A 27,683-nucleotide genomic window follows, 5' to 3' on the forward strand; every position below is an offset into this window, starting at 1 on the left:
TTCTCCGCTATCCCATCACTCTCATTAAGAAAACACATAGCTGTAATTACTACACAGATACTTCATTTTCTAAATTAAATTTGTCATAATGTAATGTAAATAAAGTATATTATAATTCGTTGAAGGTTGGGTGTCGGGTTGGTGCCTCGGCACCGTAAAAATCTACTGCCAATCATTAGCAGACCAGAGTTCCGCTGTGGCGACCCCTAACCGAGAAAAGCCAAAAGAAGAAGAACAACATAATTGTATGTAATCTTTAAATTGTTACCTACTAATGGTATTTCACAGATGTGCATTTTCATTGTACTCTTGCAGATACTCAGTGTGATTCTGCCATTTTTGTATTCACAAGCAGAGAATGAAATTAGTGGCCTGTGATCAGTGTTCTACCCTGGTAAACACATTTTATATAAATAAATTTAAATAGAAGATCATTCCTCAACTATTGGGTTCAGATCTGACCATCGGATCCGACTTGGACGCTTCTTCCATATCATAGAATTCTTGAACTCTTGAGCTCCTCCCTTTACCTGTAATGCTCCACCAACCTAACATACCTCAGAACTAGTTTTCTGCCCATATGACTAACAGAACAGTGGAAAATAAGAAAAGAATGGAAGCTGGAAGCTGGAGCTGAAACAAGGATCAGAGGTTTCTCTAATATTCTTCAATCTCTCCATGAGTAGAACAAGGAGGGGGTAGATGGGTGTGAAGTTGAGAAAGAATGAAAATGGACAACACAGATGGAACGTTATGGTGAGTACATTTATTTTTTTATTCATTTGCCATTTGTTTACCGCGAAAATCCATTGGGCCAAAAATGAGCCCATTTTCAATGGTGGCCCGGGGAGAAAAGCTCCTAATACAGTTTTACAATACAAGTCACAGTTTTACAGTACAAGTCATCAGTTTATAATTTATGCATAGTTCATTAATAAAAATCAAAAACAGTTTGTAACTTATATGCATATTTAACAGTGGAAATCAAAGCAGTTTGTTACTTATACCTAGTTTAAAAATCAACAAGTACATAGTATACTGAGGACATAATAAAAGGACAGGGTATGAAATAGTAAAAGTATATAGGAGTGTGCATTAATGGAGCATAATTAGGTAAGCATTGAGAGCAGGTGTTGAGGAGGAATGGACCTTACATAACTTTTTAATCTGATGTTGTACATTTTTATTCATTCCTCAACTGTTGGGACAGAGTCCCCAGCTATCTGGGGAGGAGCTCAAGAGTTCAAGCTTTCTACAGTTTGGAAGAAGTGTCAGAGTCAGATCTGAGGGTTGGGTCTGAACCCAGCAGTTGTGGAAGAATGTAAGTGTACAACACAGATGAAGCGTTACGGTGAGTACGTAACTTTTATTTTTGTCATCTGCTTAACTTGTGGGGTGGGGTTGAGTGCTTCCTAATGATCTGTAGTTCAGTCTTTGCTATTTTTCTTTCTTTATTAGTGGTCTGCACTTTGTTCTTCCTAGAAGTAAACTGTTCTTTTATATGGATATCTTAATTGGTAGATCATCCAGCAACTGTTCCAACCTGCAGAAGTCCCCACAAGAAGATTTCAGTGATCTTTGCTCTTAGTTCAACAGGAGTAGGCAAATTGTGAACACATCCAAAGCAGTCTATGATCTTTGGTATTACACAAAATTTGGCAATGTTGTATTTCACCTAGCTCCAGTTGTCTGCATAGCATAAGTTAAGAGGTTTTTGAGAAATCATCAGTTACATTCCATTACCATGCCTCTTTTCCTGGAAAATAAAACCATTTTTTGAAAAGGGTGATTTTTTTTCAGTATACTGTTTTGATCTGTGTATCTTGAATTATTAAGAAGTTGGTGGAGCTAGATACATAGCCAGTTTTGTCAGTGGGATACAAGATCTTATTGTGTAGTATTGCGTGTGTACCTTAATGGATGGGGTGTCCCTTTTTGAAGCTACACAGAAGTGGGATTTAAGGAGGTGCATGCCCCCACTAGCCTAAACTTCATAAAGATTTTTGAAGTTAACAAATTTTTGCCAGTAGTCTGAAACCTAATACACATGCTGACAGCCCTGTGGTTACAGCTGTACACAAACTTTGTCTAATAAGATTTTCAAACTCAAGTGAAGGGGGTAGCTGTAGTAAAACATTAACTTTTTCTTGCTTCCTCTTACAGGTCTATGATCCTTTGGGGATACCGTTATTTATTTGAGTTCTGAAGGTACCTTTGGTGCACCTAGATCCTTCTCTCTTCATTTTCAACTTACTGTTTAAAAAGCTGTATATCATGACAAGCTTTTATACAAACTTACGGGTCTTCTCACTCCTGAAGCTGACTGTACAGCTGCCAAAAATGTCATCGCTGCCATGCTCAAGTATGCTGTCCCCTGGTTGGCTTTAACTGATGTCAACAACTTGGTTGTGCTTCAAATAGATCTATACAAAATATGCTAATTTATTTATCCATCATAGTCAAATGCTAATCAGCAGTACATTTTCATTCTCACCTGAAAACAATAACTTGCCTGTCACTGAAAGGTTCCCACTCTGAATTTATAGTAATTAAGTTAAAACTATTTGACTAAAGCACAAAACATCGCAGAAGTAATGTTGTTATCAAAAAATGTTAGCATTAACACATAACATAAAATGACACTGAGAAATGTCAGCTTTAATAAATGACAACCCGAAAGAATTGTGCCGGGTGCAAGCTGACACCCGTCTTACTAAATTTATTAGTTCCAGGATATGTCAAACTTGGGAGTAAAGATAACTAGTCATTGAAGCTGCACTCTGTGACTAAAGTGTGATTTGACTAAAAGAAAGTCAGCAACTCCCATTCCAAAATAGGCTGCTAAATGTAACTCATCTTACCCACATTTCTGTTTACTTCTATGATTTTTAAATGTGTATGCACTGATTTATGTCCACTTCTTGTTGAACTCTCTTTCTATTCTAAATCTGTCCGGTTAGAGCAACACAGTCACAGACCTTGACTGGCAGGAATCCCCACCCCGTTTTGTTCTGATGCCATTTAATTTCCCGTTTTGAAATTTGTTAGTAATTTCAGACATGTTTTCATCTCACATCTTTTGTAATTGACATTTTTTTCTCTAGAAGTTCCATTCTCTTCTTTTGCCCGTCTCAGAGCAAATGCTTCTCAACTCGTCTGTCTTCTTCATCCACAACTACTCTGTCTTAGCTATATTTTAATTCAGAATTTCTAAATTTCTCTGTAGTTTATAAGGTTTTCTGAATTATTCAAATTAAGAATGTATTCTGTTGCGGGAAGGATATTTTAAGTTGTTTGTTTAGTTGTTTTTCTGCAGTGTATCTGTACATAATGTGTTCTTCTTAGTGTTCTTAATATCTGTGTAGTTGTACAGTACCTGAATTTTAGTCTTTGCTTAATTTCAGAGCATCTGTATATTTTTTACTTACTCGCATAATTGATAAACAATTGAATGAGTAAATGAAGCAAGCAGTTAGCCATTGATACTGTTGATTTTGCCAGAAGTAAATGTGATAAAAAGTAGAAACATTGAAGCCATCTGTTGTGCTTTTCTTTTAAATTGTGTATAGTATTTTCAGTTGCTGTTTAACATTGTATACTTAATGTATTTGATAACATTGTAGAATTGTAAATAGTTGAGGATTAATTAGGTTGTATAACCTATGTTAGACCTGTGTTGTAGAATAAAGTTTCAGTTGTAGGTTTAGTTACTTTGTAATAAGTGAACTTGATGTATTGTTTTGCATTCAATAGTGCCATTGCCATACATTTACCTGTTGATATGCTTACTACATGACATTTTTCAAAGATTCAGTTTTATGTAAAAATGGTATTGGAATGCTTTTATGGTCTACATAAAATATTGAAAATGTAATTTAGCTTTAGAAAGTTCATGAGGCATAGAAGTATTTCTTCTTCTTCATTACTGGCAAAATAAAATTCAAGGACGTGGAATTTAAGCCCTTTTTTTCTTTCCAGCTACACATTAGTGCAGCAAATGGCTACTTCCAGGCAGTAGAATTGCTACTGGAACACAAGGCAAGAGTGAACGTGAAGGACATTGACAGCTGGGAACCACTTCATGCTGCTGCCTGCTGGGGCCATGTGAGTATTGCAGTGTGTAGGCCAAAGAATTAATACATCCTTACAAAAAAAAAAAAAAAAACATTTATCTGTCAGGAACATGCATCCATCCATGTACATCATGATTCAGATTGAATCCAGACAGTAATTTGGACTATATTCAAATTAAAAACAGTGAAGATCAGCTGCATGCTTTCTTAAATAGTCCTGAAACATATTACAGACTTGTTTTACAGAGGTAGAAAGGACCAATCATCTTGTAGGACCCGGACAATCCTTCACTCTCATAGAGACAGGACCCTTTTGGTTTTCTTGTGCCAGTCAGAGAAAGATCTCTTGGGACACTGCTTCACTGTTTGGGTGCTATTAGCTCCAGACCTCAAATAAGAAACTTATTTTGGGTTTTATTCCCTCCCTCTGCCTTTTTCTATCACTGTTTGAATAGTGTATTTGCTTATTGTTTTTCTTGTGCAAAATATGTGTATATATTTATTGTGCTTTCTGTTATAGCATAGGACATCCTGTTTTTAATCTTTCTGAATTTATGTGGGAATTTTAACCCTTTTAAAGTATTTGATGGCTATTTCTACTTGTTTAACTGAGTTTCTGCACTATGGCTGTTTTAGTGCAATTCCTCTCATTGCCTCATAATGCCCGAACCACTAGTAATTCACAGCTGTTATTTGTGTTGATTAAAAGCGTATTTTGAAGCTTTGTCAGGAAAACTTGCTGTTTTTATAATTTTTTTCTTGGGGCTATAATTATTTGAGGTCATTAAGCAAATTTATATTGTGTTTGATTTTTTCATAGAAATTGTGATTTGGGTGCCATTTTGTTTCTGAAATATTTCTGACAGGAATTTTTCTTAACTTGATATTTTATTCCTTGCATAAGGTTTAAATTAATTATTACTTGATGTGGTTGAGTAGGTGTACAACATTTTTAAATTAATTTCTATTTAAATAGATTTTTGTGCCATTTTGTTTAAATGACATATTTTACAGGAATTTTACTTAATATTAAACGTAATTCCTGGTCTAAGGCTATATGTTCTTCGTGATTCACTGTTGCAGTCATTACATTTGGGTAATCTGCTGGCAGGTTGCCCTCAGTCGGCCTGAATATCAAAGTCTTGGGTCCTGCGTCGGTTGCTGTCTCCTCTTCCATGACATCAGGTCATCAGTGGTATAAAACATACAGCCGACGCCATTTTATTCAGTCTTTCTTGCCGCACGGTTCCCAAAGCAGAAGCAGTTCGCAAGTGTCGGTCGGCCGACTCCTGAAATTTTCGCATTCAAGTTTCAGAACCGAAGTCTTCAAACTAAAGCAAAGTACCCCGTTGGGGAAACTTTTTCTTGCTCCTTACCGATGTCAGTAAAAGTTAATAATTGCATTACTTGTGGGAAGTAAATACCTCATAAGGATTTTCATTTGTACTGTATTCCTTGCCTAGGCCCAGATCATAATGTGCCTTGCTGTCAGTTTTGTGCTAGATTTAACCAATGCACTATTAAGTGTCAGTATATTTTTGCTTCAAAATATTTTGGATCCAGATTTAATTACCTTGAAATGTGGTCGGATAACAACCCGACTACTGGAGTTCACAAAAAAACGCAAAGAAAAAGACAGACACAGACAGCCGAGGTCCAAAACCGATGAAGCTTCACCTCAGCCAGTCATCGGTTCGCCGGTACTCAGTGAGGCGCTTTCGCAGCCCCTGATACCTGCTACTTTTGAGTCACAGGCCTCTCCCGAGACCCATGCGAAGTCCAGTATGCCACGAGATTCTCAGAGTATTGAACCCATGGATGTCTCTCCCTCGGATGGGTCTGGAGCCACTGAGCAGGCACCGGCTTCTGAGGGTGTTTTCAGGCCTCAGCATTTCTATATAAAACCAACGGCAGCTTCAAAAACAAAAACAACTTCTAAGTCTAAAAAACTGACACATGAGCCACGTGATCAGGCCCCTATACCTAAAAAAGAGATGATCAAAATGGCTGAGGACTTAATTACCTTGATCCGGGGTTCCCAACCCCCCCCCCGCTAAGAGGCCTAGGCAGAACACTGATTATGAATCTTCAGATCAGGTTTCTATTTCTTCTGATTCCTCTTCTGATCAGGAATTTTCTATACCACCCTATGAGGATTCAGATGCAGAATAATCCATTCCATCTGCATCTCCTCCTGAGGATTATTCTTTTGGAGAAACCTTGCATACTTTAAGGGAACATTTTCCTTGGAAGAGTCAGGATTTCTCAGAATCAAAAAAGAGGCTTAGGGATTTCCTCCTTCTTCCTCAGCATAGGCCTTTGGCTATACCTCCTGTATTAGACATTGTTGATGATGTGTTTTCAGAATCAAGCATGGCTCATGATTCCCTACCTCCGGCTCCTAGTAAGCCAGACAGATATTACAGGGTTACTGACTCCCACAAATTTTGATTCGAAAATCCTGCTGCTGATCCTGAAAGTATCTCACAGGGTCCCAAAGGTGTAAAGGCCTCTACAGCCAAAAATCCTACCCCCTCTGATACAGATTCCAGGGCGCTGGATAGATGGGGAAAGAAGGTTTATACGTCTGAAACCTTGGCAATTAGGGCTTTAGACTGCCAGTTTCATATGCTTAAATATCAACAGCATGTTATGGGCTTATTGAAACAGAAAATTATGTTGATTTCTGATTGTGTGGAAAATCAAGAATTACCGGAATTATTGCATGCAGCAGAACAGGTTGGAAAGCATACTTTGCAGTGTGGTTTTGATTCCTTGGAGGCCTCTTGCAGGGCTGCAGTTACTGGATCTGTGATTAGAAGGCATGCCTGGCTCAAGGATCAAAATCTGCCTGATCATGTTAAAGCTAAATTGTTGGATGCACCTTTACAGCATGATACTCTGTTCGGTAATAAGGCAGAAGAGGTTTTAAAGAAAATGGAAGACAAAGCTAAATCTATGCAAACTGTAAAATATTTCTTACAAGTGCAGCCACCCAGATTCAGTAGGCACTGGCCTACTAAAAATTGGTCCTTTCCTGTGTCCAACAGAGCCTCACAAGGCAAATCCAGGCGCTCAAAAGGCTCTAGATACCAATCACAGGGTTCTTACAGGTCAAAGCAATGGGGTGCCTCTACCTCCAAATCTGGAGGAAACAAAGCACAACCCTACAGTAAGTAGTCTCAATGATTTCCCTCTACCATCACCAAGCACTTATCTTTTGGCAGCCCCCTTGAGGGGAAAGTAGCACTTCATGCGCAAAATTGGCAGTTAATTACCCAGGACAAGTGGGTATTAAACATAGTATCCCAAGGGTACAGATTTCATTTCCATACTTTGCCAATTCCAAACGGTTGGCCAGATCTGCCACAAAATCAATGGGCAGAGGCTCAGAAATAAGTTATGTCCCTCATGGATATGGGGGCTATTAAACCAGTACCAGAACAGGAAAAAGGACAAGGGTTTTATTCAAGATTGTTCCTGGTACCCAGAAAAGACCATGCCTGGCATCCAGTACTGGACTTATCGAGTTTGAACACATTCTTGGACATCCCAAAATTCAAAATGCTGACTTTACAACAGCTACTGCCCATGATGGGCAAGAACGCTTGGTTAGTGACTGTAGACTTAAAAGAGGCATACCTGCATATCCCAATAAGGGAATCATGCAGAAGATACCTCCGCTTCAAGGCAGGTTTTATGCATTACCAAATCTGACGACTGTCTCATTCAAGCAGAAAACAAGGACATCCTTCTTCAACATCTGGAGTTTGTAAAAAGGCTTTAACATGCCTAGGGTACACAATAAAAGAAAAGAAATCACAACTGGTACCCTCTAAAAAAAAATTACATTCCTGGATGCAAGCTTGAATACAATTGCCCAGATGGCTTACCTTACGCCAGACAAACAAAGGCAACTGACTATTTACTTCAAACAGATGGCAACAAAAACCCAGTTATCTGCAAGACAAATTCTGCAGGCTTTGGGGTTCATGGCATCCTGCATTCTACTAATTCCATATGCAAGACTGCATATGAGGAAACTACAATGGTATCTAAAAAGTTTATGGAGTCAACATTGTCACAGCCTGGAAACAGTGATTTCTCTCATTCCATGCCTACAACAGGAGTTTCTTTGGCGGGAAGAAACATGTTACCAGAACAAGGAACGATCTTTCACTCTACCACTGCCACCCAAACCCTAACTACAGATGCATCAGACTATGCTTGGGGGGGCCCACCTGGCGGGGAGATGTGTTCAGGGCATATGGAGCCCAAAGCAAATGCATCTGCATATCAACCAGAAAGAGATACTAGCTGTTCAGAATGCCCTGACAGCCTTCAAGGACTTACTTCATCCAGGACAACTACTGATGAAGACGGACAACACCACGATTATGTGGTACATAAACAAGCAGGGGGGGGGTACACATTCCTACCCCCTTTGCAGACTATCCATGGCAATGTGGGACACAGCCTTGACTTACCAAGTACATCTTCAAGCTCAATTCCTGCCAGGAAAACAAAATACTCTGGCAGATGACCTAAGCAGAAATCTTATGGACCCTCACAAATGGAAACAAGTCTTCAGCATGATAACACAGAAATGGGGGAGCCCAAACATAGATCTATTTGCCTCTCCCCAAAATTATCAACTGAACAAATTCTGCACAAGGACTTATCACAGACAAGCATGGAAAGTGGATGCCCTATCCTTCAGTTGGAAAAACCTATCAGTCTACGCCTTTCCTCCTCTGCCTCTTCTCCCCAAGGTCTTACTAAAGGACAGACAGGAAAAACCAAAAATGATCCTAATTGCCCTGGACTGGCCTCGCCAGCACTGGTACCCAATTCTAAGGAATATGTCTCAACTCCCTCCTTGGTACTTGCCTCAAATACCTCATCTAGTGTCTCAGCAGAGCAATCAAATTCTGCACACTCAGCTCCAAACTCTGAACTTGGCAGCATGGCTGATCATGTAATTATTCAAACAACACCTCTCAGTAAATCTGTGATGGATGTCATTTTGGAAGCCAGAAGGCCTAGTACTAGAAAATCTTATGCTGATAAATGGAAGAGATTCTATGCTTGGAACCAAGCACAAGGAACGGACACAGCAAAGCCAAATATTGCTCAGATTTTACAATACTCGACTGAGATTCTTGACAAGGGCCTATCTTTTTATTCAATAAAAATCCATGCCTCTGCCATCTCGGCTCATTACAACACGGAGCCTCCCATCTTTCCTCATTCTCTGCTAAAACAGTATCTTAGAGGGGCCAAATATTTAAGGCCTCCCAGAAGATCACCAACTCCTGCATGGGACCTCAATTTTGTGCTGGCAAAACTCACCCTGCCTCATTTTGAACCAGCAGCTACTGCGGATATAAAGTTTTTATCTTGGAAAACAGCTTTCCTTTTGACAATCACTTCAGCAAGAAGGGTTTCAGAACTACAGGCCCTCATGGCTGTGGAGCCTTTTATTACATTTTACCCGGACAGGGTGTCTCTCAGGATCAATCCTTCCTTTATGCCTAAGGTGGTATCCAGTGTGGCTCTTAACCAAACTATTCACCTGCCAACATTTTACCCAAATCTGCAGAACAGGGGGGAGCGGATTCTGCATTCATTGGACGTACACAGGCAACTAAGATTCTACTTAAACAGGACCAAATCTCTAAGAAAGTCTGAGCAACTACTGGTGGCATTTGCTGCAGGATCAGAGGGGAAGGCTATATCAAAGCAGACTATTTCTAAGTGGATAAGCCGTTGCATTCGTTTCTGTTACTTGCATCATAGTAAACCGGTGCCCAAGGGAATCATGTCACATTCCACCAGGGCTGCCTCTACCTCAGCAGCCTTTCTCAGAGGAGTTCCAACCAAAGACGTTCTAGAAGCTTCTGCTTGGAGCTGTGTTCATACTTTTACAAAGCATTATCATTTGCCTCTCTTCTTTAAGTCCAGGGCAGGCTTTGCCACTGCAGGTCTGCAGGGCCTTATAGCCGCTCCTAATGCTATTTAGTTCAATCCTCCCATCCATAGCTTTGGGATTCTACCCAAATGTAATGACTGCAACAGTGAAACACAAAGAACATAGTACAGTTGTGTACACTTACCATAAATGTAGATGTTCGAGTGTATTCACATTTGCAGTCCAGATTACCCACCCGCCATCCCCCTTTTTTCTAGAACTTCTCTTTCCTTCACTATATTCTAAAGCCTTTGTGGTGTATTTGCTTTTAGATGAAGGTAAAGTTTATGTTGCTAAAATTGCATTTGCATGTATTTTGCTGTTTATTTATATGTTTATATATATATAGATATATATACTTTTGCTCCCCATTTGGGGGGCACCTGACATCTGGGGCAAGAAAAACTGAATAAAATGGCATTGGCTGCATGTTTTATACCCCTGACGACCTGACGTCATGAGGAGGAGACAGCAACCGACGCAGGACCCAAGACTTTGATATTCAGGCCGACTGAGGGCAAACTGCCAGCAGATTACCCAAATGTAATGACTGCAACAGTGAATACACTCAGACATTTACATTTATGGTAAGTGTACACAACTGTACTTTTAGGCTGTTTGTATTTATGTAAGGTTAAAATAGTCTTTATATTACACATATATATATATATATATATATATATATATATATATTTTTGTAATGTGTTGTGCTTTGTGGTGAGTTACTGAAATTACATTTTTTTCCACTGTACATTATTCAGTATAGTTTCCCTATAGAAATAGACTTCAGTTTGCTATATAGAGAGAGAATTATGTATGACATCGTCCATTTTGGACTTGGCTGACCTTGCAACCAATAATTGCTACTGATCTGGCTAGTTTTAGCCCCCTGTCTTGATTAATTCAAGCACTGTCCCTGCCACTGTCTTCCCCATTTGCACCTAAAAAAAAATCCTCAGCCTATGGCTTGTGACTCCACAGTAGCTTTAACTTTGGGCAGGCTTTTGAACCACTTGCCTTTTGTTACCTCCAGGTCCCTTGAGCATGACATGAGGGTCAGATACATCCTCTGTGTCTGTATAATTTCCTGTTTCAGGTATGGGAGAACCAAACTTGTTAGGTGCAGAGGAAGTCAGGGGGTGCAGAATCCGTTGCCAGTATTGATACTTCCCCCACTAGGATTCTCCCACTTGTGTAGGGTATGCTAAAAAGAGACAGAAGAACCTTTGTGGCGTAGGGCAGCAGTCTCAAACTCTTTTCCCACCTCAGATGGTGGCTATGGATAGCTTCAAGGCTCAGGCTGTTGGTTACAGGGTGCATACCCAGGTTATAGTAATGCTGGCGCTTCCACCTCGTCACTGTACTGGCTCATGTTCTTGTAGTTTAATTCACAGGGGCAGTAGAGCTGTATAATACTTTGAGAGGTTGAACCTTATCCATTTAATATTGCATTTTTAACATAAAAAGTGTTACTGGTAAATTTCTGCATAGTCTCTTTCCATAACCTGTAGTAGAAGGTCAAAAATGGAAAAACTGCTTCTGCTCGTGCTCCAGTTTGTGCTTCAGTGTTTTTATATTCTACTTACATTTTACCTGGTTAAAGTTGCATTTTGTATTTGCCTCATGCTCCACTAGCACATTAAGCTAAAGTTTCTGAAGTATCTGTAATATTGGCTTTATTTGATTGTGTGCCTCTCTAGCTAGCCTAGTTGGTTTCCCCATCCTAAGGCTGTGTCTGTGGCCTCCACCCCTTATGATGATCTGATTTTTAAAGTCCATTCTTCCCCTGTTTCATTGCTATAGACTGTTGTGTAGGCTATTTATATACCCCCCTACCCATTGTTTTCCATAGATCTGTGATACTGAGTGCCCACCCAGCAAACCAGTATTGCTCTTGAGTAAACCTCCTTTACTAGATATTGTCTGCTGCTGTTTCCAGAAGCTCAGCAAAGCTTGCTCTCGTAGCCTGCATTCGGGTAGCGTTTTACTTTAACTTTGCCTGGATGGCACTGGATACATCTCCTCTGCTAAATCACACAAGTTATTTTGAGTGATCACTACTGTTTCCTGCTTTTATGTGTGAATTTCACTAACTTTTTTTAATAAAAAATGCTCTTCCTGACACTGTTATTGCTGTAAGATTGCCTTGAAATTGCACTCAGAAAGGGATTTCCAGCTAGATTTTTTAGTGGTTTGTGGTAGCATTGCACTTGTGGGCCTCTTCTACTGTGTTTTTTACATTAGGAGGACTGTGTTTATTCATCTTGTGGCAGGAGGTGTTTACCTGGTCTATCTGAGTTGGAAATACACAAAAGGACTCATAGTGCTGTCATTTTATTGGCCAGGTTGCTCATTAAGTTTTTATTTCTGTGCTGCTAGAAATTTTGCAGGTTTGCATGGATTAGCAATGCCTTGTACAGTAGCAAACAGAAAGAATGGTTCATAAAACTGTACCCCGTAAAGCAGCAATATAGCAAATACCTTGTGCACCAACAAACTTAGAGCAGCTAATTTGGAGTCAAGCGGCAATTCCTACAGATTTATTTCAATTTAGTATTGTTTAAACATTAAAGTTAGTAGAATTTAACATTGTTTAGCATAATCTGCTCCAATGGCGCAACTTTAATAGCCTTCTAACCCCAATACACCACCCCCTTGTAGCTCACAAATCAAAGGACTGGATAGTATAGATATGGAATTTGCTAACTTCTCTGTAGCCAGCTTGGTGGATATGAGCATCTTGCGACAGTGTAGAGATTGTCTCATGTTTATTGACAACCACTTAATCATTAAAGAATCAGCCATAGTATGCAAGTGGTGTACTTACACAATGACACTGTAGACTAAACTCTTGCATACAAGTGCACATTGGGTTGTCAAAACCACACATGCAACACCCACCTCACATAGTACACCACACACACATAGACTAATGTATGCTGATGCCATTAAACGCAATCTTCCTAAACAACAAAGCTTGCCAAGATCCCCTGTTGCCAGAGCTATACCTAGCAAAACCAAAGGCAGTCAGAAAAAAACAGCACCTAACACCACACATACTGTCACTCTCAGTGGAACCCCAAACACTAAGCCCCTAAGGCAAGCAAACACACTTCCCAGGACTCTCATCATAGGGGATTCCATTGTAAGATATATTGATGCCTTTCTAACCAGGCTGAGCAAGGAGAAGATAACTGCTAGTTGCTTGTCTGGAGCTAGAATTTGGGAAGTCACACATGCACTCAAGTTGTTATGCCACAGGTACCAGTATGATTCCATCATAGTCCATGTAGGTGTAAATAATCCGAGATGTACCTGCCTGGACTATATGAAGAGAGACATTATGGAACTTTCAGACTATGTGTCTCAGACTGGTGTAAACCTAGCACTGAGCCAACATATTACCATCACTAAGGATGATGCCACAGTATGAGCAAAAAGTGATTTATTTCAACAATTGGCTGTCTTTCTGGTATCATACTATGGGGATCCAATATTTGTCAGCTTGGGAAGACATGGTTAATAGACCACGTTGCTTTGCCAAGGATGGGCTGGCCCTCTCCCCTCTAGGCTTTTGAATACTGGCTAAAACTTTATCCACCCCATAGTGCCTTTTGTAGGCAATGCCAAATTGACAAACCTATCAACATAGCAAACTCAACTCAACTGAGCCTCAAGGTATTGCTGCTCAATCAAAAAAAAAAGTAAATTCAGTGGCTAGAGGTTGACTTTTTGCACACAATGTAACTGCAGCACAAAAAAAAAAAAAAAACCACCACCAAAGCTGAATAAATCTAATGCAAGTCAACAAGGTAAGCTTTCATGTTACAAGGCGCTACTTCAGACCATGAATACACCAGTAAAACAATCACAGCATTTAAATACATCCCTAAAACACAATTAATTAAGCAAGTCACATGATTTTAAAACTGGCTTTAAAGAGATGGTATCTTTCAAGCCGGGACTGCTATCTACTTGCAAATATAGAATCCACTTTAATTCAGTCATTCACTTATATTAATTAAATTCCCCCTCTCAAATTCACAGGTATTAGCTCCAAAACAGTAAACTTAAAATAATGTGCAGGTCCAGATTCATTCACGTATTTCACTTAAGACATTAGACAATTCCATTTTCTTAATATCATAGTTATGTTCTAACATTCTTTCCTTGAGTGTGCGGTTCATCTTGCTTGCATAAAAACTGCCTGTAGAGCATAACGCTCATTAGCAGTTAAATTAAAGAAACCTCCCTTATGCATATTATTTAAGGCATCACAAACTTCACAATCACATAAACTAATAAAAGCATCTACAAATGGATGCATATTAGGTATAAGCATGCTTGTTTTTTTAAAGATACAAGTTTTCAAATTATGCGGAAGCATCGTACATAACCAAACATTTCTACCAAACATTTTTGCATCCCAGACACGTCCATAGAAACATTTTGAAAAGTCAATTCTTAAGGGCAGCTAGTCAAACTGTGATATTACGTTCAGTGAAGTTGTTAAGAGACATGTCAAATGATTTTTGTGACTAGGCTTCATTAATTGCGTTTTAGAAATGCATTTAAATACTGTGATTTTTGTATTGGTGTATTTATGGTCTGAAGAAGCACATTGTGGCGTGAAAGCGCTTACCTTGTTGACTTGCATTAAATTTCTTAATGTTATGTTGTCCTTGGGTTCCGAACCCACAGTAAGAATGAAGGCAAGATGGACAGCAAACATAGAACGTTATGGTGAGTACATAACTTCTTTTTTTATTCACACACGGTGGTCATTTTCTCTTTTTTTGCTATGGTACTGCTACTGATCAATGCCAGGAGCCTAAACAAAAAAACTACTCTCTCTCCGAGCCTTCCTCACACTTGAGAATATAGACATCTGTTCAGTTACAGAGGCATGGTTTAAAGTGGCAGAGAGTACCTCAGTTGTGCAAGGCTTCAGTGTCTTCCACACTTTTAGGCCACTAGCTGCACAGAAAAGGGCTAGAGGAGGAGGTGTCTCTATATACATCAGTAACAAGCATGCCTCTAGGGTGGTCAAACAGGATGATGGGCTGGTCATCCCGAGGTTGAGCTCCCTATGTGTAGGAAGGATAAGGAAAAAAGACCCAAATTTAGAGCCTCAGATGACAACCTTTCTTCATCAGCCAGTCCCCCAAGTCTCATAATTGCTGAAGAAGGTGAAGTGTTTTTGCAGCCCCCTTTTGTGGCTGGGGTGGTGACGCAGGCCTGGAGACCCGTCCGGAGTCTGACATGCCATTAGGTTCCTCAGCTACTATGTCAAAGTTGGAGAGATGGTTCATCTGAAAAGTAGAGACAGACTTAAGACAAATGGTTTTGCTAATTGCAATACTAATGGTATTATTTATTTAGCCTTGTGTAACAAATGTGAAGCATTCTGTATAGCAAAACTGAGAGAAAATTAAAGTTAAGAATGTATGAAAACAGGCACGACATAAAAAAAAAGATGAACAGTAACAATTCTGTGTATAAACATACTTTGAACTGTGTAGGAGCTAATTTTTATTTTTATGTAGTAGAAATATTGCCCATTGATCCTAGGGGTGGCCCTTGGGAAATACGCCTAGAATACAGGGAAATGTACTGGCTACTATTTCTTGAAGCTACTAGGTATCCTGGTTTGAATGAGATGGTTTCATTGAAGCCAGTCTTAAAGCTTAGGTCAGCTAAACTTTAAAATCTGAAGTAGTTAACTTAATTTGTGCAGCAACCTATGGGATTCGGATCCGACCTCTGATCTGAGCTGGCAGTTTTCAACAGCTTTAGATCTGAGCTCCAAGCTCCTCCCCCTACCCATAATCCCCTGCCAACCCTGACTGACCACTGATCTAGTTTGCCGCGGTTTACTTCAGCAGCTTGATCCCGAGTTCCAGGCGTTTTTCGTACTTTGTGAGAAAATTTTAACTTTTCTACCTCCAGTTAAAACTATTCTAGTAGCAGCGCATAAGCCCTCTACTAGGAAGATCTATAGCAGCAAATGGAAATGTTTCTCCATTTGGGCGGAACGTAAAAATTTGGATCATTTTACAACTCCCTTGCCCGCTGTATTAGACTTTCTGTCAGGACTGTTCCATCAGGAGGCTAGCTCCTCCACAGTCAAGGTTCAACTAGCAGCTATCTCTCATTATCACATGGGAAATGAACTAGGCCCTTTGATTACCACAAAATTATGCAAGACCTTTTTGAAGGGCACCTTTCTGCTAAGACCTCCAGTGAAGGATGTAGTACCTCCTTGGGATTTAACGCTGGTGCTTCAGGCCTTGACAGCTCACCTGTTTGAGCCTGAAGCTACAGTAGATCTTAAATTTTTGTCATGGAAAACGGCCTTTTTTGTCGCTATCACCTCGGCTTGAAGGGTCTCTGAACTACAGGCCCTCTGTGTAAAACCCCCTTACTTGACCTTTCACAAGGATAGAGTTTACCTCAGGACCAATCCCTCCTTCCTTCCCAAGGTTGCCTCTGAATCTAATATTAACCAGTCCATCAACCTGCCGGTCTATTTTCCTAATCACCATAGCAAAGGGGAATACAAATTACACTCATTGGATGTACATAGACAACTTTGCTTCTACATCCACAGGACATCTGGCCATAGGAAATCCGACCAGTTGTTTGTCTCCTTTGCCAAATTTAACTTGGGTAAATCGGTGTCTAAAGTCACACTGTCTAGATGGATTTCACAGTGTATCCTTTTAGCATATGAAAGTTCGGGCAGGACCGCACCTCAGGGAGTCCATGCCCACTCTACTCGTTCTGTGTCTACCTCAGCGGCTTTTAGAGCTAGAGTTTCTTTGGATGATATTTGCTCGGCAGCCACTTGGGCCTCATCTCATACTTTTATCAGTCACTATAAATCGGACATTATCTCCAGAGGGAGAGCATCCTTTGGCTCTGCAGTGCTCCGGAACATCCTTCCATGAAGGCCCCCCCAAGACTCAGGTAGCTGGGGACTCTGTCCCATAGGTTGCTGCACAAATGAAGTTAACTACTTCAGATTAAGAAGTTATGTACTCACCATAACGTTCCATCTGAGTAGGTAAACTTCATTTGTCAGCAACCGTCCCTCCCTCCTGCCCCCTCACTTATGAATGTCTTCATACTCACGTCCATGGGGTTTACCCACTTATCTTGAGAATTATCATTTTTATAGCAGTTTCTGCTGTTGGGCAAACTTGATCTGAGGTCAGTCAGGGTTGGCATGGGATTATGGGTAGGGGAGGAGCTTGGAGCTCGGATCTAAAGCTGTTGAAAACTGCCGGCTCGGGTCCAAGGTCGGATCCGAATCCCATAGGTTGCTGACAAATGAAGTTTACCTACTCAGATGGAACGTTATGGTGAGTACATAACTTCTTATTATGTGACTGTCCAGCAGATGGTGCTGTTTAACATTTTGTATGACCTACACAACAGTGTTTTATATGTGGTTTTACAAGGGTTTTATGTTTGTAAATATTTATTTTTTTGTTTACAAGTTTTTACAAACTTTAAATAATGTTTGTTTTTTTACAAGATTCCTGCTTGACCAACAAATGATTTTCTATGCACTTCTGTACTTATTGTGTTTCATTGTTTCTGTATATAGTTTTTTTGCACTGTTTTTAAAAGTATAACAGTTTGTTAATTGATTAATTGGGGATGTTTTTGTATATAAAGGGGTTTCAGAAGTTGGTATGCTCATCTGAAGAAGTTTTTGTGACAAAAACACAGTGATAACAGTTGGTGCATTCTGGATGTGCATTACGTTTTTTAACATCGTGTGCAGTCAGTAAAACAGTGGATTTTATTCTGGTGAACCTTCCAGTGCTTTATTTTTGGTCCCCCAGCTTCTGCACAGGCCTTGACTTTTAGTTTGTCGGCCAGGTCCAGGGTCGCTGAGTAGACCTTTGCTTTAAACGAGCACTCTTTTACAGGTAACCTTCCTTTATGGTGTCAGCCTACATCAGTTGCTCATTCTTCCAGAGAGTGGCATCAGGATTACAGACGTACCTAGCCCCAAGGCTAGGGCTACCTCAAAGAAGAGTACTGCTTCAGGCCCTATGCCTAGGTCTACTGGCTTCCATGCATGGAGATATTAGCAAGACTTGATGAGGTTAGGTGAAGACATATAAGATCTAGGCAACCCCCTTTGGAGCCTTCTCCAGGGAAAATGAAGAGGGATCCTACTCCAGAAGTACTTTCTGATCCTCTTGATTCTGATGAGGATTCTAACCAGGAGGAGTCTGTCTTTAAAGAGGGACCCTTCCTTACTTTCTTTGAAGATTTTGAGTTCGAAGAGAATCTGGGTTATGCTTCTCAACATAAAGACAACACTTTTGGGGAAACTGTCCATGCCATGAAGTAACATTTCCAGTGGGAAGCCCAGTAATACCTTCAATCAAAAAGAGATGGTTAGGGAGTTCCTTGACCTTCCAGAGCACAAACCTTTGGCTATTCCTCCGGTGTTGGAGGTAGTAGAGGATGTTTTTATGGATTTCTGTTTAAATCCTAATTTTCTTCCTCTGGCCCTTTGAAAACCAGACAGGTTTTACTGGATGCTGGACTGCCATACGTACCTCTTCAAGAATATTTTTGCGGATCTAGAAGTAGTCACAACAGGACCCAAAGGAGCAAGGGCCAGTACCTCTAAAAATCCTTTACCTGCTGACAAAGAAAGCAGGGTCCTTGATAGATCTGGTAAAAAAAAAGTTTACACTTCTGTCACTGTAGCCATTAGGGCCCTTAACTGCCAGTTTCATATGATCAAGTACCAACAAACTACTTTGGACCATATGAAACAAAAACTTTCCTACCTTGAGGACAAGAACCTTTCTAAGGAATTCTTGGAGCTTTGCCATTCTAGCTCCCAAGTGGCTAGACATTCTTTACACTGCGGTTATAACGCTATGGCGGCCTCAAGCAGAACTGCAGCTTCTGGTTCTGTCATTAGAAGGCATGCTTGACTTAAGGAGCACAATGTCCCTGACCATGTCAAGTCCAACCTTCTTAATGTACCCCTAGACAAAGACTTCCTCTTTGGGCCTAAAGCTGAGGCTGTGCTCAGAACGATGGAAGATAAAGCAAAATCTATGCAGACTGTGAAAGACTTCCTCCATGTTCAGCCTCTTAAATTTAGTAGAAATTTTCCCACTAAACAAGGGTCATTTCCCTCTTAGTTTAAAAGCAGGCAGAGGAAGCCCCGGCGGGAAAGAACTCAGACAGCAACAATTACAAAGGCCCTGGCAGTGGTCCTCAGAAACTCCCAGGCAAGGGAGTTCTAGGCCACATGATCTTGGCAGATAGCAGCAATGATTCTTACCTACTCCTCCCCTTGCCCCCCCCCCCCCATACACACAAAAATATGAAGAAGGCTATATCTGTTCAAAAAAATTGTTCCCTCATCACTTCAGACAAGTTGGTTCTGAACATTATTTCAAACGGTTACAGTCTATCTTTCAGAGCCATTACTTAGGCTGTACAGATATTCCACATAATCAAAGAGCAGAGGCCCTTTCTCATATTCTCAATTTGTGCTCACAAAGCTCAGTGGAACCAGTCCCAGAACACCAAAAATTGAAGGGTTCTACTCCAGGCTTTTTCTAGTTGTCAGGAAGGTGCTTGGCACCCTATTCTAGACCTGCCCACCGTCAATCAGTCCCTGCTGGTCCCAAAATTCAGAATGTTGACTCTTCAAAAGCTTTTGCCCATGATAGTTCCTCAGGCCTTAATGGTCACCCTGGATCTAAAGGATGCTTAGTTGCACATTCCTATACATGAATCTTGCAGAAGCTTTCAATGTTTCAGAGAGGGTAGCAGACACTTTCAGATGTTCTTCGTGTTTCACTGTTGCAGTCATCACTTTTGGGTTGTCCTTGCCTGGGTAGCCCTCGGCTGGCCTGAATACCAGAGACTTAGTATTTTGCATCGGTTGCTGTTGCTTGAGGACTAACATCAGGTTGTTAGTGGCATAAAGGAAGGCATTCAACGCCATTACATCAGTCTTTCTTGCCATGGAGCCCGAAGTATAAGCAGTTCGCACGAGTGCTGGTCGGCCAGTACCTGAGTTTCATTTTCAAATTTAAGGTGAATTCTTCAAAAGCTAAGTACCCCACTGGGGATCTTTTTGCTTGCACTAACCGATGTCAGAAAAAGTTAGTAATTGTCTCGCCTGTGGAAAGCAAATTCCACACAGGGGCTTCCACTCTTACTGCTTCACTTGTCTAGGCCCAGACCACGATGTCCCTCATTGTCGCTTCTGTGCTTTGTTTAACATCAGAACTATTCGTTGTTGGGCCCTTATTGTAGCCAGATATTTCCATTTACACTCCTTGAATTCTGATATGGCTTCGGTAAGCCATCCGATAGCAGATCTTCGAAAAAATTTAGAGGTAAAGACAGACCGCACAGGACCAAACCTTCCGACGACGCTTCCGTTAAGCTGGCCGTCGGTCCTCCAGAACTCAGTGAGGCACTTTCGCAGCCCCTAATGCCTGCTTCAGTTAATTTTCAGGCCGCTACCGAGATCCTTTCAGAGTCCAGTATGCCGCAGAACTCTTCTTTGTCTAAGGATCCTGCCATCGTCTCTACCTTGGATGGTTCAGGAGCCGCTGTGCAGGCACCCACTTTTGAGGAAGTCCTTCGCAACACCGAATCCCGACATAAACCAATGCCTTCTTTCACAGCTACCATTCTTTCGAAAACAACCAAGTTTCTTAAGCCCAGGGGTTGAACCACACCCAAGAAACCGACTACCCAGTCTCAGGCACCTGCTCCCTTGCCTCAGTCTCAAATGCTTAAAATGGCAGAAGACCTTATCATGCTGATTAGGGGAAGCCAAGCCACTTCCTCAAAAAGGAAGAGAGATCTATCTGTCTCCAGTAGTTTTTTCTGAACAAGAGTCAGATAAATCCGATGCATCTGACTATGAGGACATGCAGCCCCTCTCCAGATATGAGGATTCTGATGCAGAGGAATCCATTCCTTCAGCCTCTCCCCCAGAGGATTTTTCCTTTGGGGAAACTCTGCATACCTTAAGGGAGCATTTCTAATGGGAGAGTCAAGACTACCCACAGTCTAAAAAGAGACACTGAGAGTTCCTGGACCTTCCACAACACAGGCCTTTAGCCATCCCCCCAGTCCTAGATGTGGTAGATGATGTCTTCCTAGGATCCAGCTTGACTCCAGATGTCCTCCCTCCTGCTCCCAGAAAACCAGACAGGTTCTACAGAGTCCCTGACTCACACAAATATCTTTTTAAAAATCTAACAGCTGACCCTGAGGTCATTACTCAAGGGCTTAAAGGGATTAAAGCAACCTTAGCTAAGAATCCCACCCCCTCAGACAGGTATTCACGATCACTGGACAGATGGGGTAAAAAAGTATACACCTCAGCTACTCTTGCTATCAGGGCACTAAGTTATCAGTTCCATATGACTTAAGTATCAGCAACATACCTTGGAACTCCTTAAACAAAAAAATTCCTCTTTTCCTGTATGGGCAGAATCTAAATAATTACAGGACTTAATGCATTCTGCTGGTCAAGTAACTAAACACACTTTGCACTGTGGTTGAGACACCCTAGAAGCTTCTTGCAGGGCAGTAGTCACCGGATCAGTCATTAGAAGAGAGGCATGGCTTAAGAAACAACCCCTGCCAGGCCATGGCAAATCAAAATTGTTGGATACACCCTTGCACAAAGATAACTTGTTTGGCATTAAAGCAGAAGAGGTTTTAAAAAAGATGGAAAAGAAAGCAAAATCTATGCAGAATGTTAGATTTCTTATAGGTCCAGCCCCCTAGGTTCAGCAGGCATTTTCCCTCCAAGCACTGGTCATTTCCTGCTCCGAGTAGACAGGGCCAGCCTAGGCCCCATGGAAACAGACCCCCCAGACAGCAGCCCCAGGGGTTACAGAGATCTAAGCAGTGGACTACCTCCACTTCAAAACCAGGGAGTTCTAAGCCACCCCCTTATGGTAACCACAATGACTCACCTCTGCCCACCTTCACGTACCCCTAGGAGGAAAACTCTCCTTTCACTCAAGCACCTGGGCCGCCATTACCAAGGACCAATGGGTTCTGAACATTGTGTCTCAGGGGTACATATTTTCCTTCCACACCCTTCCAACCCCAAAAGGGTTCCCATATCTACCGGCAAATCAGTAAGCAGAGGCTCAAAAGCAAATCCATTTCCTGCTCTCCTTGGGGGGGGGGGGGCAGTAGAGCACATTCCTGCAGAGCAGATAGGCCAAGGCTTCTACTGCAGACTTTTTTTGTTGCCCAGAAAAGAGAGGACCTGGCGCCCCATCCTCGATCTACCCATTCTAAACACCTTTCTGGTGATCCCAAAATTCAAAATGCTCACCATCCAGCAGCTGCTACCCATGCTCTCCAAGGATGCCTGGCTAGCAATTCTGGACATAAGAGGCCTGCCTTCACATTCCTATCAGGGAGTCCTGCAGAAAATATCTCAGCTTCAGGGCAGGATCTCAACACTTTCATTTCTCTGTGCTTCCCTTTGGCTTATCTACTGCTCCCAGAGTTTTCACAAAATGCCTGGCTGTGGCCATTACCTTTTGCAGGCAAAGAAATATTCAAATTTACCCCTACTTAGACAACTGCCTTATTCAGGCAGACAGCCAGGAAAAGCTGCTCAAAGTCCTGGTCTTTGTAAAGGACCTACTAATCTCCCTAGGGTACACAATCAACGAAAAGAAATCCAAACAGGTACTGACCAAAAGGATAATCTTCCTGGGAGCAAGTCTGGACACAGCTTCCCAGATGGCATGCCTTACAGCAGAGAAACAAACTTTCGTATCAGCTTACTTCTCTCAACTGGCCACCAGGCCCCAGCTTTCTGCAAGGAAAATCCTGCAAGCCCTGGGATTCATGGCCTGTTGCATACTCCGTATTTCATATACCAGACTGCATATGAGGAAACTTCAGTGATCCCTAAAGAGCCTTTGGTTCATAGGTGATACTAGGCTTTCAGCTATAGGCCCTGTACAAGCCTTGCCATAAAAATTCCCTGGTTATTTCTTCCCACACTGTTTACTTCCTTGGACCCCTGTCTTGCAGGGTGACTGACCTGATCCCCGGGATGAATTTCCTTTCTCCCATCCAATTGTCAAGGTTCCTTTTGAATAGGGCATAAGAGGTGCTCTGCTTGACATGTATGGGCAGTCTATTCCAGAGTCTGGGAAGTCTCTGGGTCAGGAACCTATCCCTCCAGCATGTTTTGTTTATTGTGATGACAAGGTTTAGATCCCTGGAACATGTGGCTCTGAGGGATTGGGATTTCTTTAAGTGTAGCATGTCCAACAGCTCTAGTTTGACATGGCCTTGTATGTTAAGCAGAGAGGTGTCAACACTCAAGATCTGGAAACTCTTCTGTCTTTTATTCCTTGCCTGAGGAAGGAATTTCTTTGGTGAGCAACAGCCTGCTCCCACAACAAAGGACTGTCCTTCTCCCAACACCCCGCCACCCAGACCCTCACCACAGATGCATCAGACTACATTTGGGGTGCACATCTGGACGGCAGATGCATACAAGGCCAATGGAACCCCCAGCAACTCCCCCTGCACATCATTCAAAAAGAGATGATGGCTGTGCAGCAGGCCTTGATAGCTTTCAAACCCCTTCTCTCTCTGGGAGGTTCTCCTGATCAAAACAGACAACACCATTGTGATGTGGTAAATCAACAAGCAGGGAGGAACCCACTCCTACCCGCTGTGCAGGCTGGCCATGATACTTTGGTTCACAGCCTCTTCCATGCAAATACACCTGTTAGCACAGTACTTGCTAGGCTCTCTCAACTCCTTGGCAGACCAATTAAGCAGAAAACTCTTGGACCCCCACGAGTGGCAGCTCAACAGAAATGCCTTCTTCCTAATAACTCAGAATTGGAGAACCCCGAAGGTCGACCTCTTTGCCTCCAACACCAACCATCAGTTCAGCAAATTCTGCACCAGGGAGCATCACTGCATGGCATGGAAGGTGGATGCCCTGTCCTTCCTCTGTGTAAACCTCTTAGTCTATGCCTTTCCTCCCCTACCTCTCATTCCCAGGGTACTGCTCAAAATAAGGGAAGAAAAATCAAGGACCATCCTCATAGCTCCAGACTGGCCCAGACAGCACTGGTACCCCTTGCTGCGCAGCCTGTCCCTGCTGCCTCCATGGAATCTTCCTCAGATTCCAAACTTTCTAACCCAGAGGGAAGGGGAATTCATGCACCCCCAATTGCAGACTCTCAGTTTGGCAGCTTCGCTTATCCCCTAACCCCTGACCAATCTGCCATCCTCAGTAAACAGGTTCTGGATGTTATCCGAGAGGCCAGACACCCTAGCACCAGAAAGTCTTATGCAGGTAAATGGAAAAGGTTCTGCACCTGGATCCAGGCTAAGGGTTCAGTACGTCACAGCCCTCCATCCCTCTCATCCTGGATTACGTAGCTGACCTAACTACACAGTGGTCTCTCTTTCTCCTCTATAAAAATTCATGTCTTTCCTATTTCTGATAATTTTCCCACTGAGCAGTCTCTTTTTTCACACTCTCTGATTAAACAATTCCTCAGAGGGGCTAGCAACCTGAGCCCCCCCCCCCCACCCCCGGAAGGGCACCCACACTAGCTTGGGACCTTAACTTTGTCTTGGAAAAGCTCACCCTGCCCCCTTTCGAACCAGCTTCTTCTCCAGCACTAAAATATCTCTCCTGGAAGACAGTTTTCCTCCAGGTCATCACTTCAACCAGAAGAGTCTCTGAGCTGCAAGCACTCATAGCTATGGAACCCTTCATCATCTTCCATGCAGACAGGGTATCCCTCAGAACTAATCCTTCCTTCATGCTCAAGGTGGTGTGCAGTGTGGCTCTCAACCAATCCATCCATTTACTCACCTTCTTTCCTAACCCCCAAAACAAAGAAAGGATTCTGCACTCTCTAGATGTTCGCAGACAGCTCAGATACTATCTGAACAGGACTAAACCCTTCAGAAAGTCTGATCAATTGCTGGTTAGCTTTGCTACAGGGGCAGAAGTCAAAGCCATCTCCAAGCAAACCATTTCCAAATGGATAGCACACTGCATCCATTTCTGCTACAAACAGCATGGCAAGCCTCCCCCCAAGGGGGTCAGGACAACACTCCACCAGAGCAGCCTCCACCTCTGCAGCTTTCCTCAGAGAAGTCCCCACCAGGGACATCCTGGAGGCTGCCACCTGGACATCTGTTCATACTTTTACCAAGCATTACCACCTGTCTCTCTTCTCCAAATCCAGGGCAGGGTTTGCCTCTGCAGTCTTGCAGGGCATGCTAGCCAGCCCCTAGCTTCCTCGATTGCCTCCACCCATTTCCTTAGCTTTGTGAATCTACCCAAATGTGATGACTACAACAGTAAAACATGGTACAGTTGTGTACACTTAACATAAATGTAGATGTTTGACTGTATTCACTGTTGCCATCCTGGTTTCGCTCCCTCCATTCCCCTTTCCCTTTTTCTTCCTTTCCTTACAAGGGACATATTGGTATTTATTTTCCACTGGCGGGGTTCTACCACCAGAGCCTGGCCTCCTACTTTTGGGGCTCCTGACAGGTTAGGGCAAGAAAAACTGATGTAATGGCATTGGATGCCTTCCTTTATACCACTGACGAACTGATGTCAGTCCTCAAGTGACAGCAACCAATGCAGAAATACTAAGTCTCTGGTATTCAAGCTGGACGAGGGCTACCCTGGCAGGGATAATCCAATTGTGATGACTGCAACAGTGAATACACTCGAACATCTACATTTATGGTAAATATACATAACTGTACTTTTTCTGCACTGTCCTTTGGCTTGTCTACTGCTCATAGGATGTTCACAAAGTTCTTAGCCTCTGTGATTGCCTTCCGCAGAACAAGTGGGGTCCGAATTTACCCTTATCTAGATGACTGTCTAGTACAAACCACAAGTCTCTCAAAGCTTGTCAGGGATCTGTCCTTTACTCAGAACCTCCTCTTTTCCCTGGGGTTCACCATAAATCTACACAAATCCAACACAGAACCATCCACCAGGATAGTTTTCCTGGGGCATGTGGATTCGTCCTTTCAAAAGGCCTTTCTCCCTCCAGACAAGGTCTCCTTTTTGACTTGGTACTTCCAAAACATTTTACAGAGACAATGCCTCTCAGCAAGGAATTTCTCAGGGTGCTACTCTACATGGCATCTTGTATCCATGATTCCCCTATCCAGGCGGCACATGAGGAAGATCCAGTGGTACCTCAAGAATGTGGGGTGCCAGCACACACAATCCCTGGTGACTGAAATTCAGCTGATCCCTTGTCTCAAGGAGGAATTTTTCTTGATGGGCACAGGCTTCTGCTCAGAATCAGGGCCTTCCATTCAGGTTCACGCCTCAGGAGCAAGCACTAATAGAGACAGCTTGGGAGGGCTCATTTCCAGCACCTTCAATCCCAAGGCAAATGTGAAATCCAGGTCAGAGACAAGCACATAAACTGGAAAGAACTTATGGCGGTTCAAAAGGGTCTGGTAGCTTTCAAGGAAGAATGGAAACCAGGGGTTCTGTTAGTTAAAACAGACAACACCACAGTTATGTGGTACATAAACAAACAGGGAGGCACTCGTATCCTCTATGCAAACTAGCTATGCAGATTTGGGAGACAGCTCACTCTCTGGGGTTGCACCTCCTGGCACAATTCCTTCCAGGTGTTCAAAACACTCTAGCAGATCACCTCAACATGAACTTGATGGATCCCCATGAATGGTATCTGTATTGGGAAACATTTCTCAGCATAGTCCAAAAATGGGAAACCCCACAGACAGACCTTTTTACCACAAAAGAAAATGCCCAACTAAAAAGATTCTGCTCCAGGAACAAACTGCTCTCAGCCTGGAAGACAGATGCTTTCTCCTTCCTTTGGACCCATCTTTTCTTTTGTGTGTTTGCCCCCCTTGCCTCTACTTAACTTGGGTATTCCTAAAATCAGGGAAGAGGGCCCAAGAGTAATCCTGATAGCCCCAGACTGGCCCAGGCAGCACTGGTATCCCCTGCTACTCAGTTTAACCAGTGAAAATCCATGGCAGTTACCTCAGAGAGTAGACCTTCTGACTCAGACATGGGGAGGATTGTGCATCCCAATCTGCAGTCTCTCAGGCTGTCAGCTTGGATAATCCCACAGCATCCAGCCTGCCCTAAGCAGACAAGTTCAAGACATTCTTAGAGAGGACAGAAGGCCTAGTACTAGTAAATCATATTCAGCCAAGTGGAAAAGATTCTTCATCTGGTGCCAGCAGTAAGGCTTCAGTCCCGCTTCAGCCAAGATCCCTGTCAGTTTAGATTTCCTGGCTAGTGTGGTTGGCAATGGTCTATCCTTTTCCTCCATCAAAATTCACATCTCTGCCATTTCAGCCTACATCCCTACTCTTTCTCCTGTCTTTTTAGACCGCCTGCTAAACAATTCCGTAGGGGAGTAATCCACATCAGATCTCCCAGGAGGTATCCCACCCCACCATGGGACCTTAATTTTGCTCTGGAAAAAATTACCCTACCTCCCTTCATACTGGCAGCTTCTGCTGACTTAAAGTTTCTAACTTGGAAAACTGCCTTTTTGATGGATATCACCTCTTCTAGGAAGGTCTCAGAG

At 42.4% G+C, this 27,683-nt stretch overlaps 1 protein-coding gene across 1 annotated transcript in view; it reads left to right on the forward strand.

The window, feature by feature from the left end:
- Positions 1 to 27,683, forward strand: part of PPP1R16A (protein phosphatase 1 regulatory subunit 16A) — a 1,191,114-nt gene that overhangs the window by 739,319 nt on the left and 424,112 nt on the right. The window contains exon 6 of the mRNA XM_044067426.1: positions 3,979 to 4,104. Coding sequence (XP_043923361.1) covers positions 3,979 to 4,104 — 126 coding nt within the window. The remainder of the gene's footprint in view (positions 1 to 3,978; positions 4,105 to 27,683) is intronic.

Source organism: Protopterus annectens, chromosome 3.part1 (genome assembly GCF_019279795.1).
Source record: "Protopterus annectens isolate FY-2018-M chromosome 3.part1, PAN1.0, whole genome shotgun sequence".
Lineage (NCBI taxonomy): Eukaryota > Metazoa > Chordata > Ceratodontiformes > Protopteridae > Protopterus > Protopterus annectens.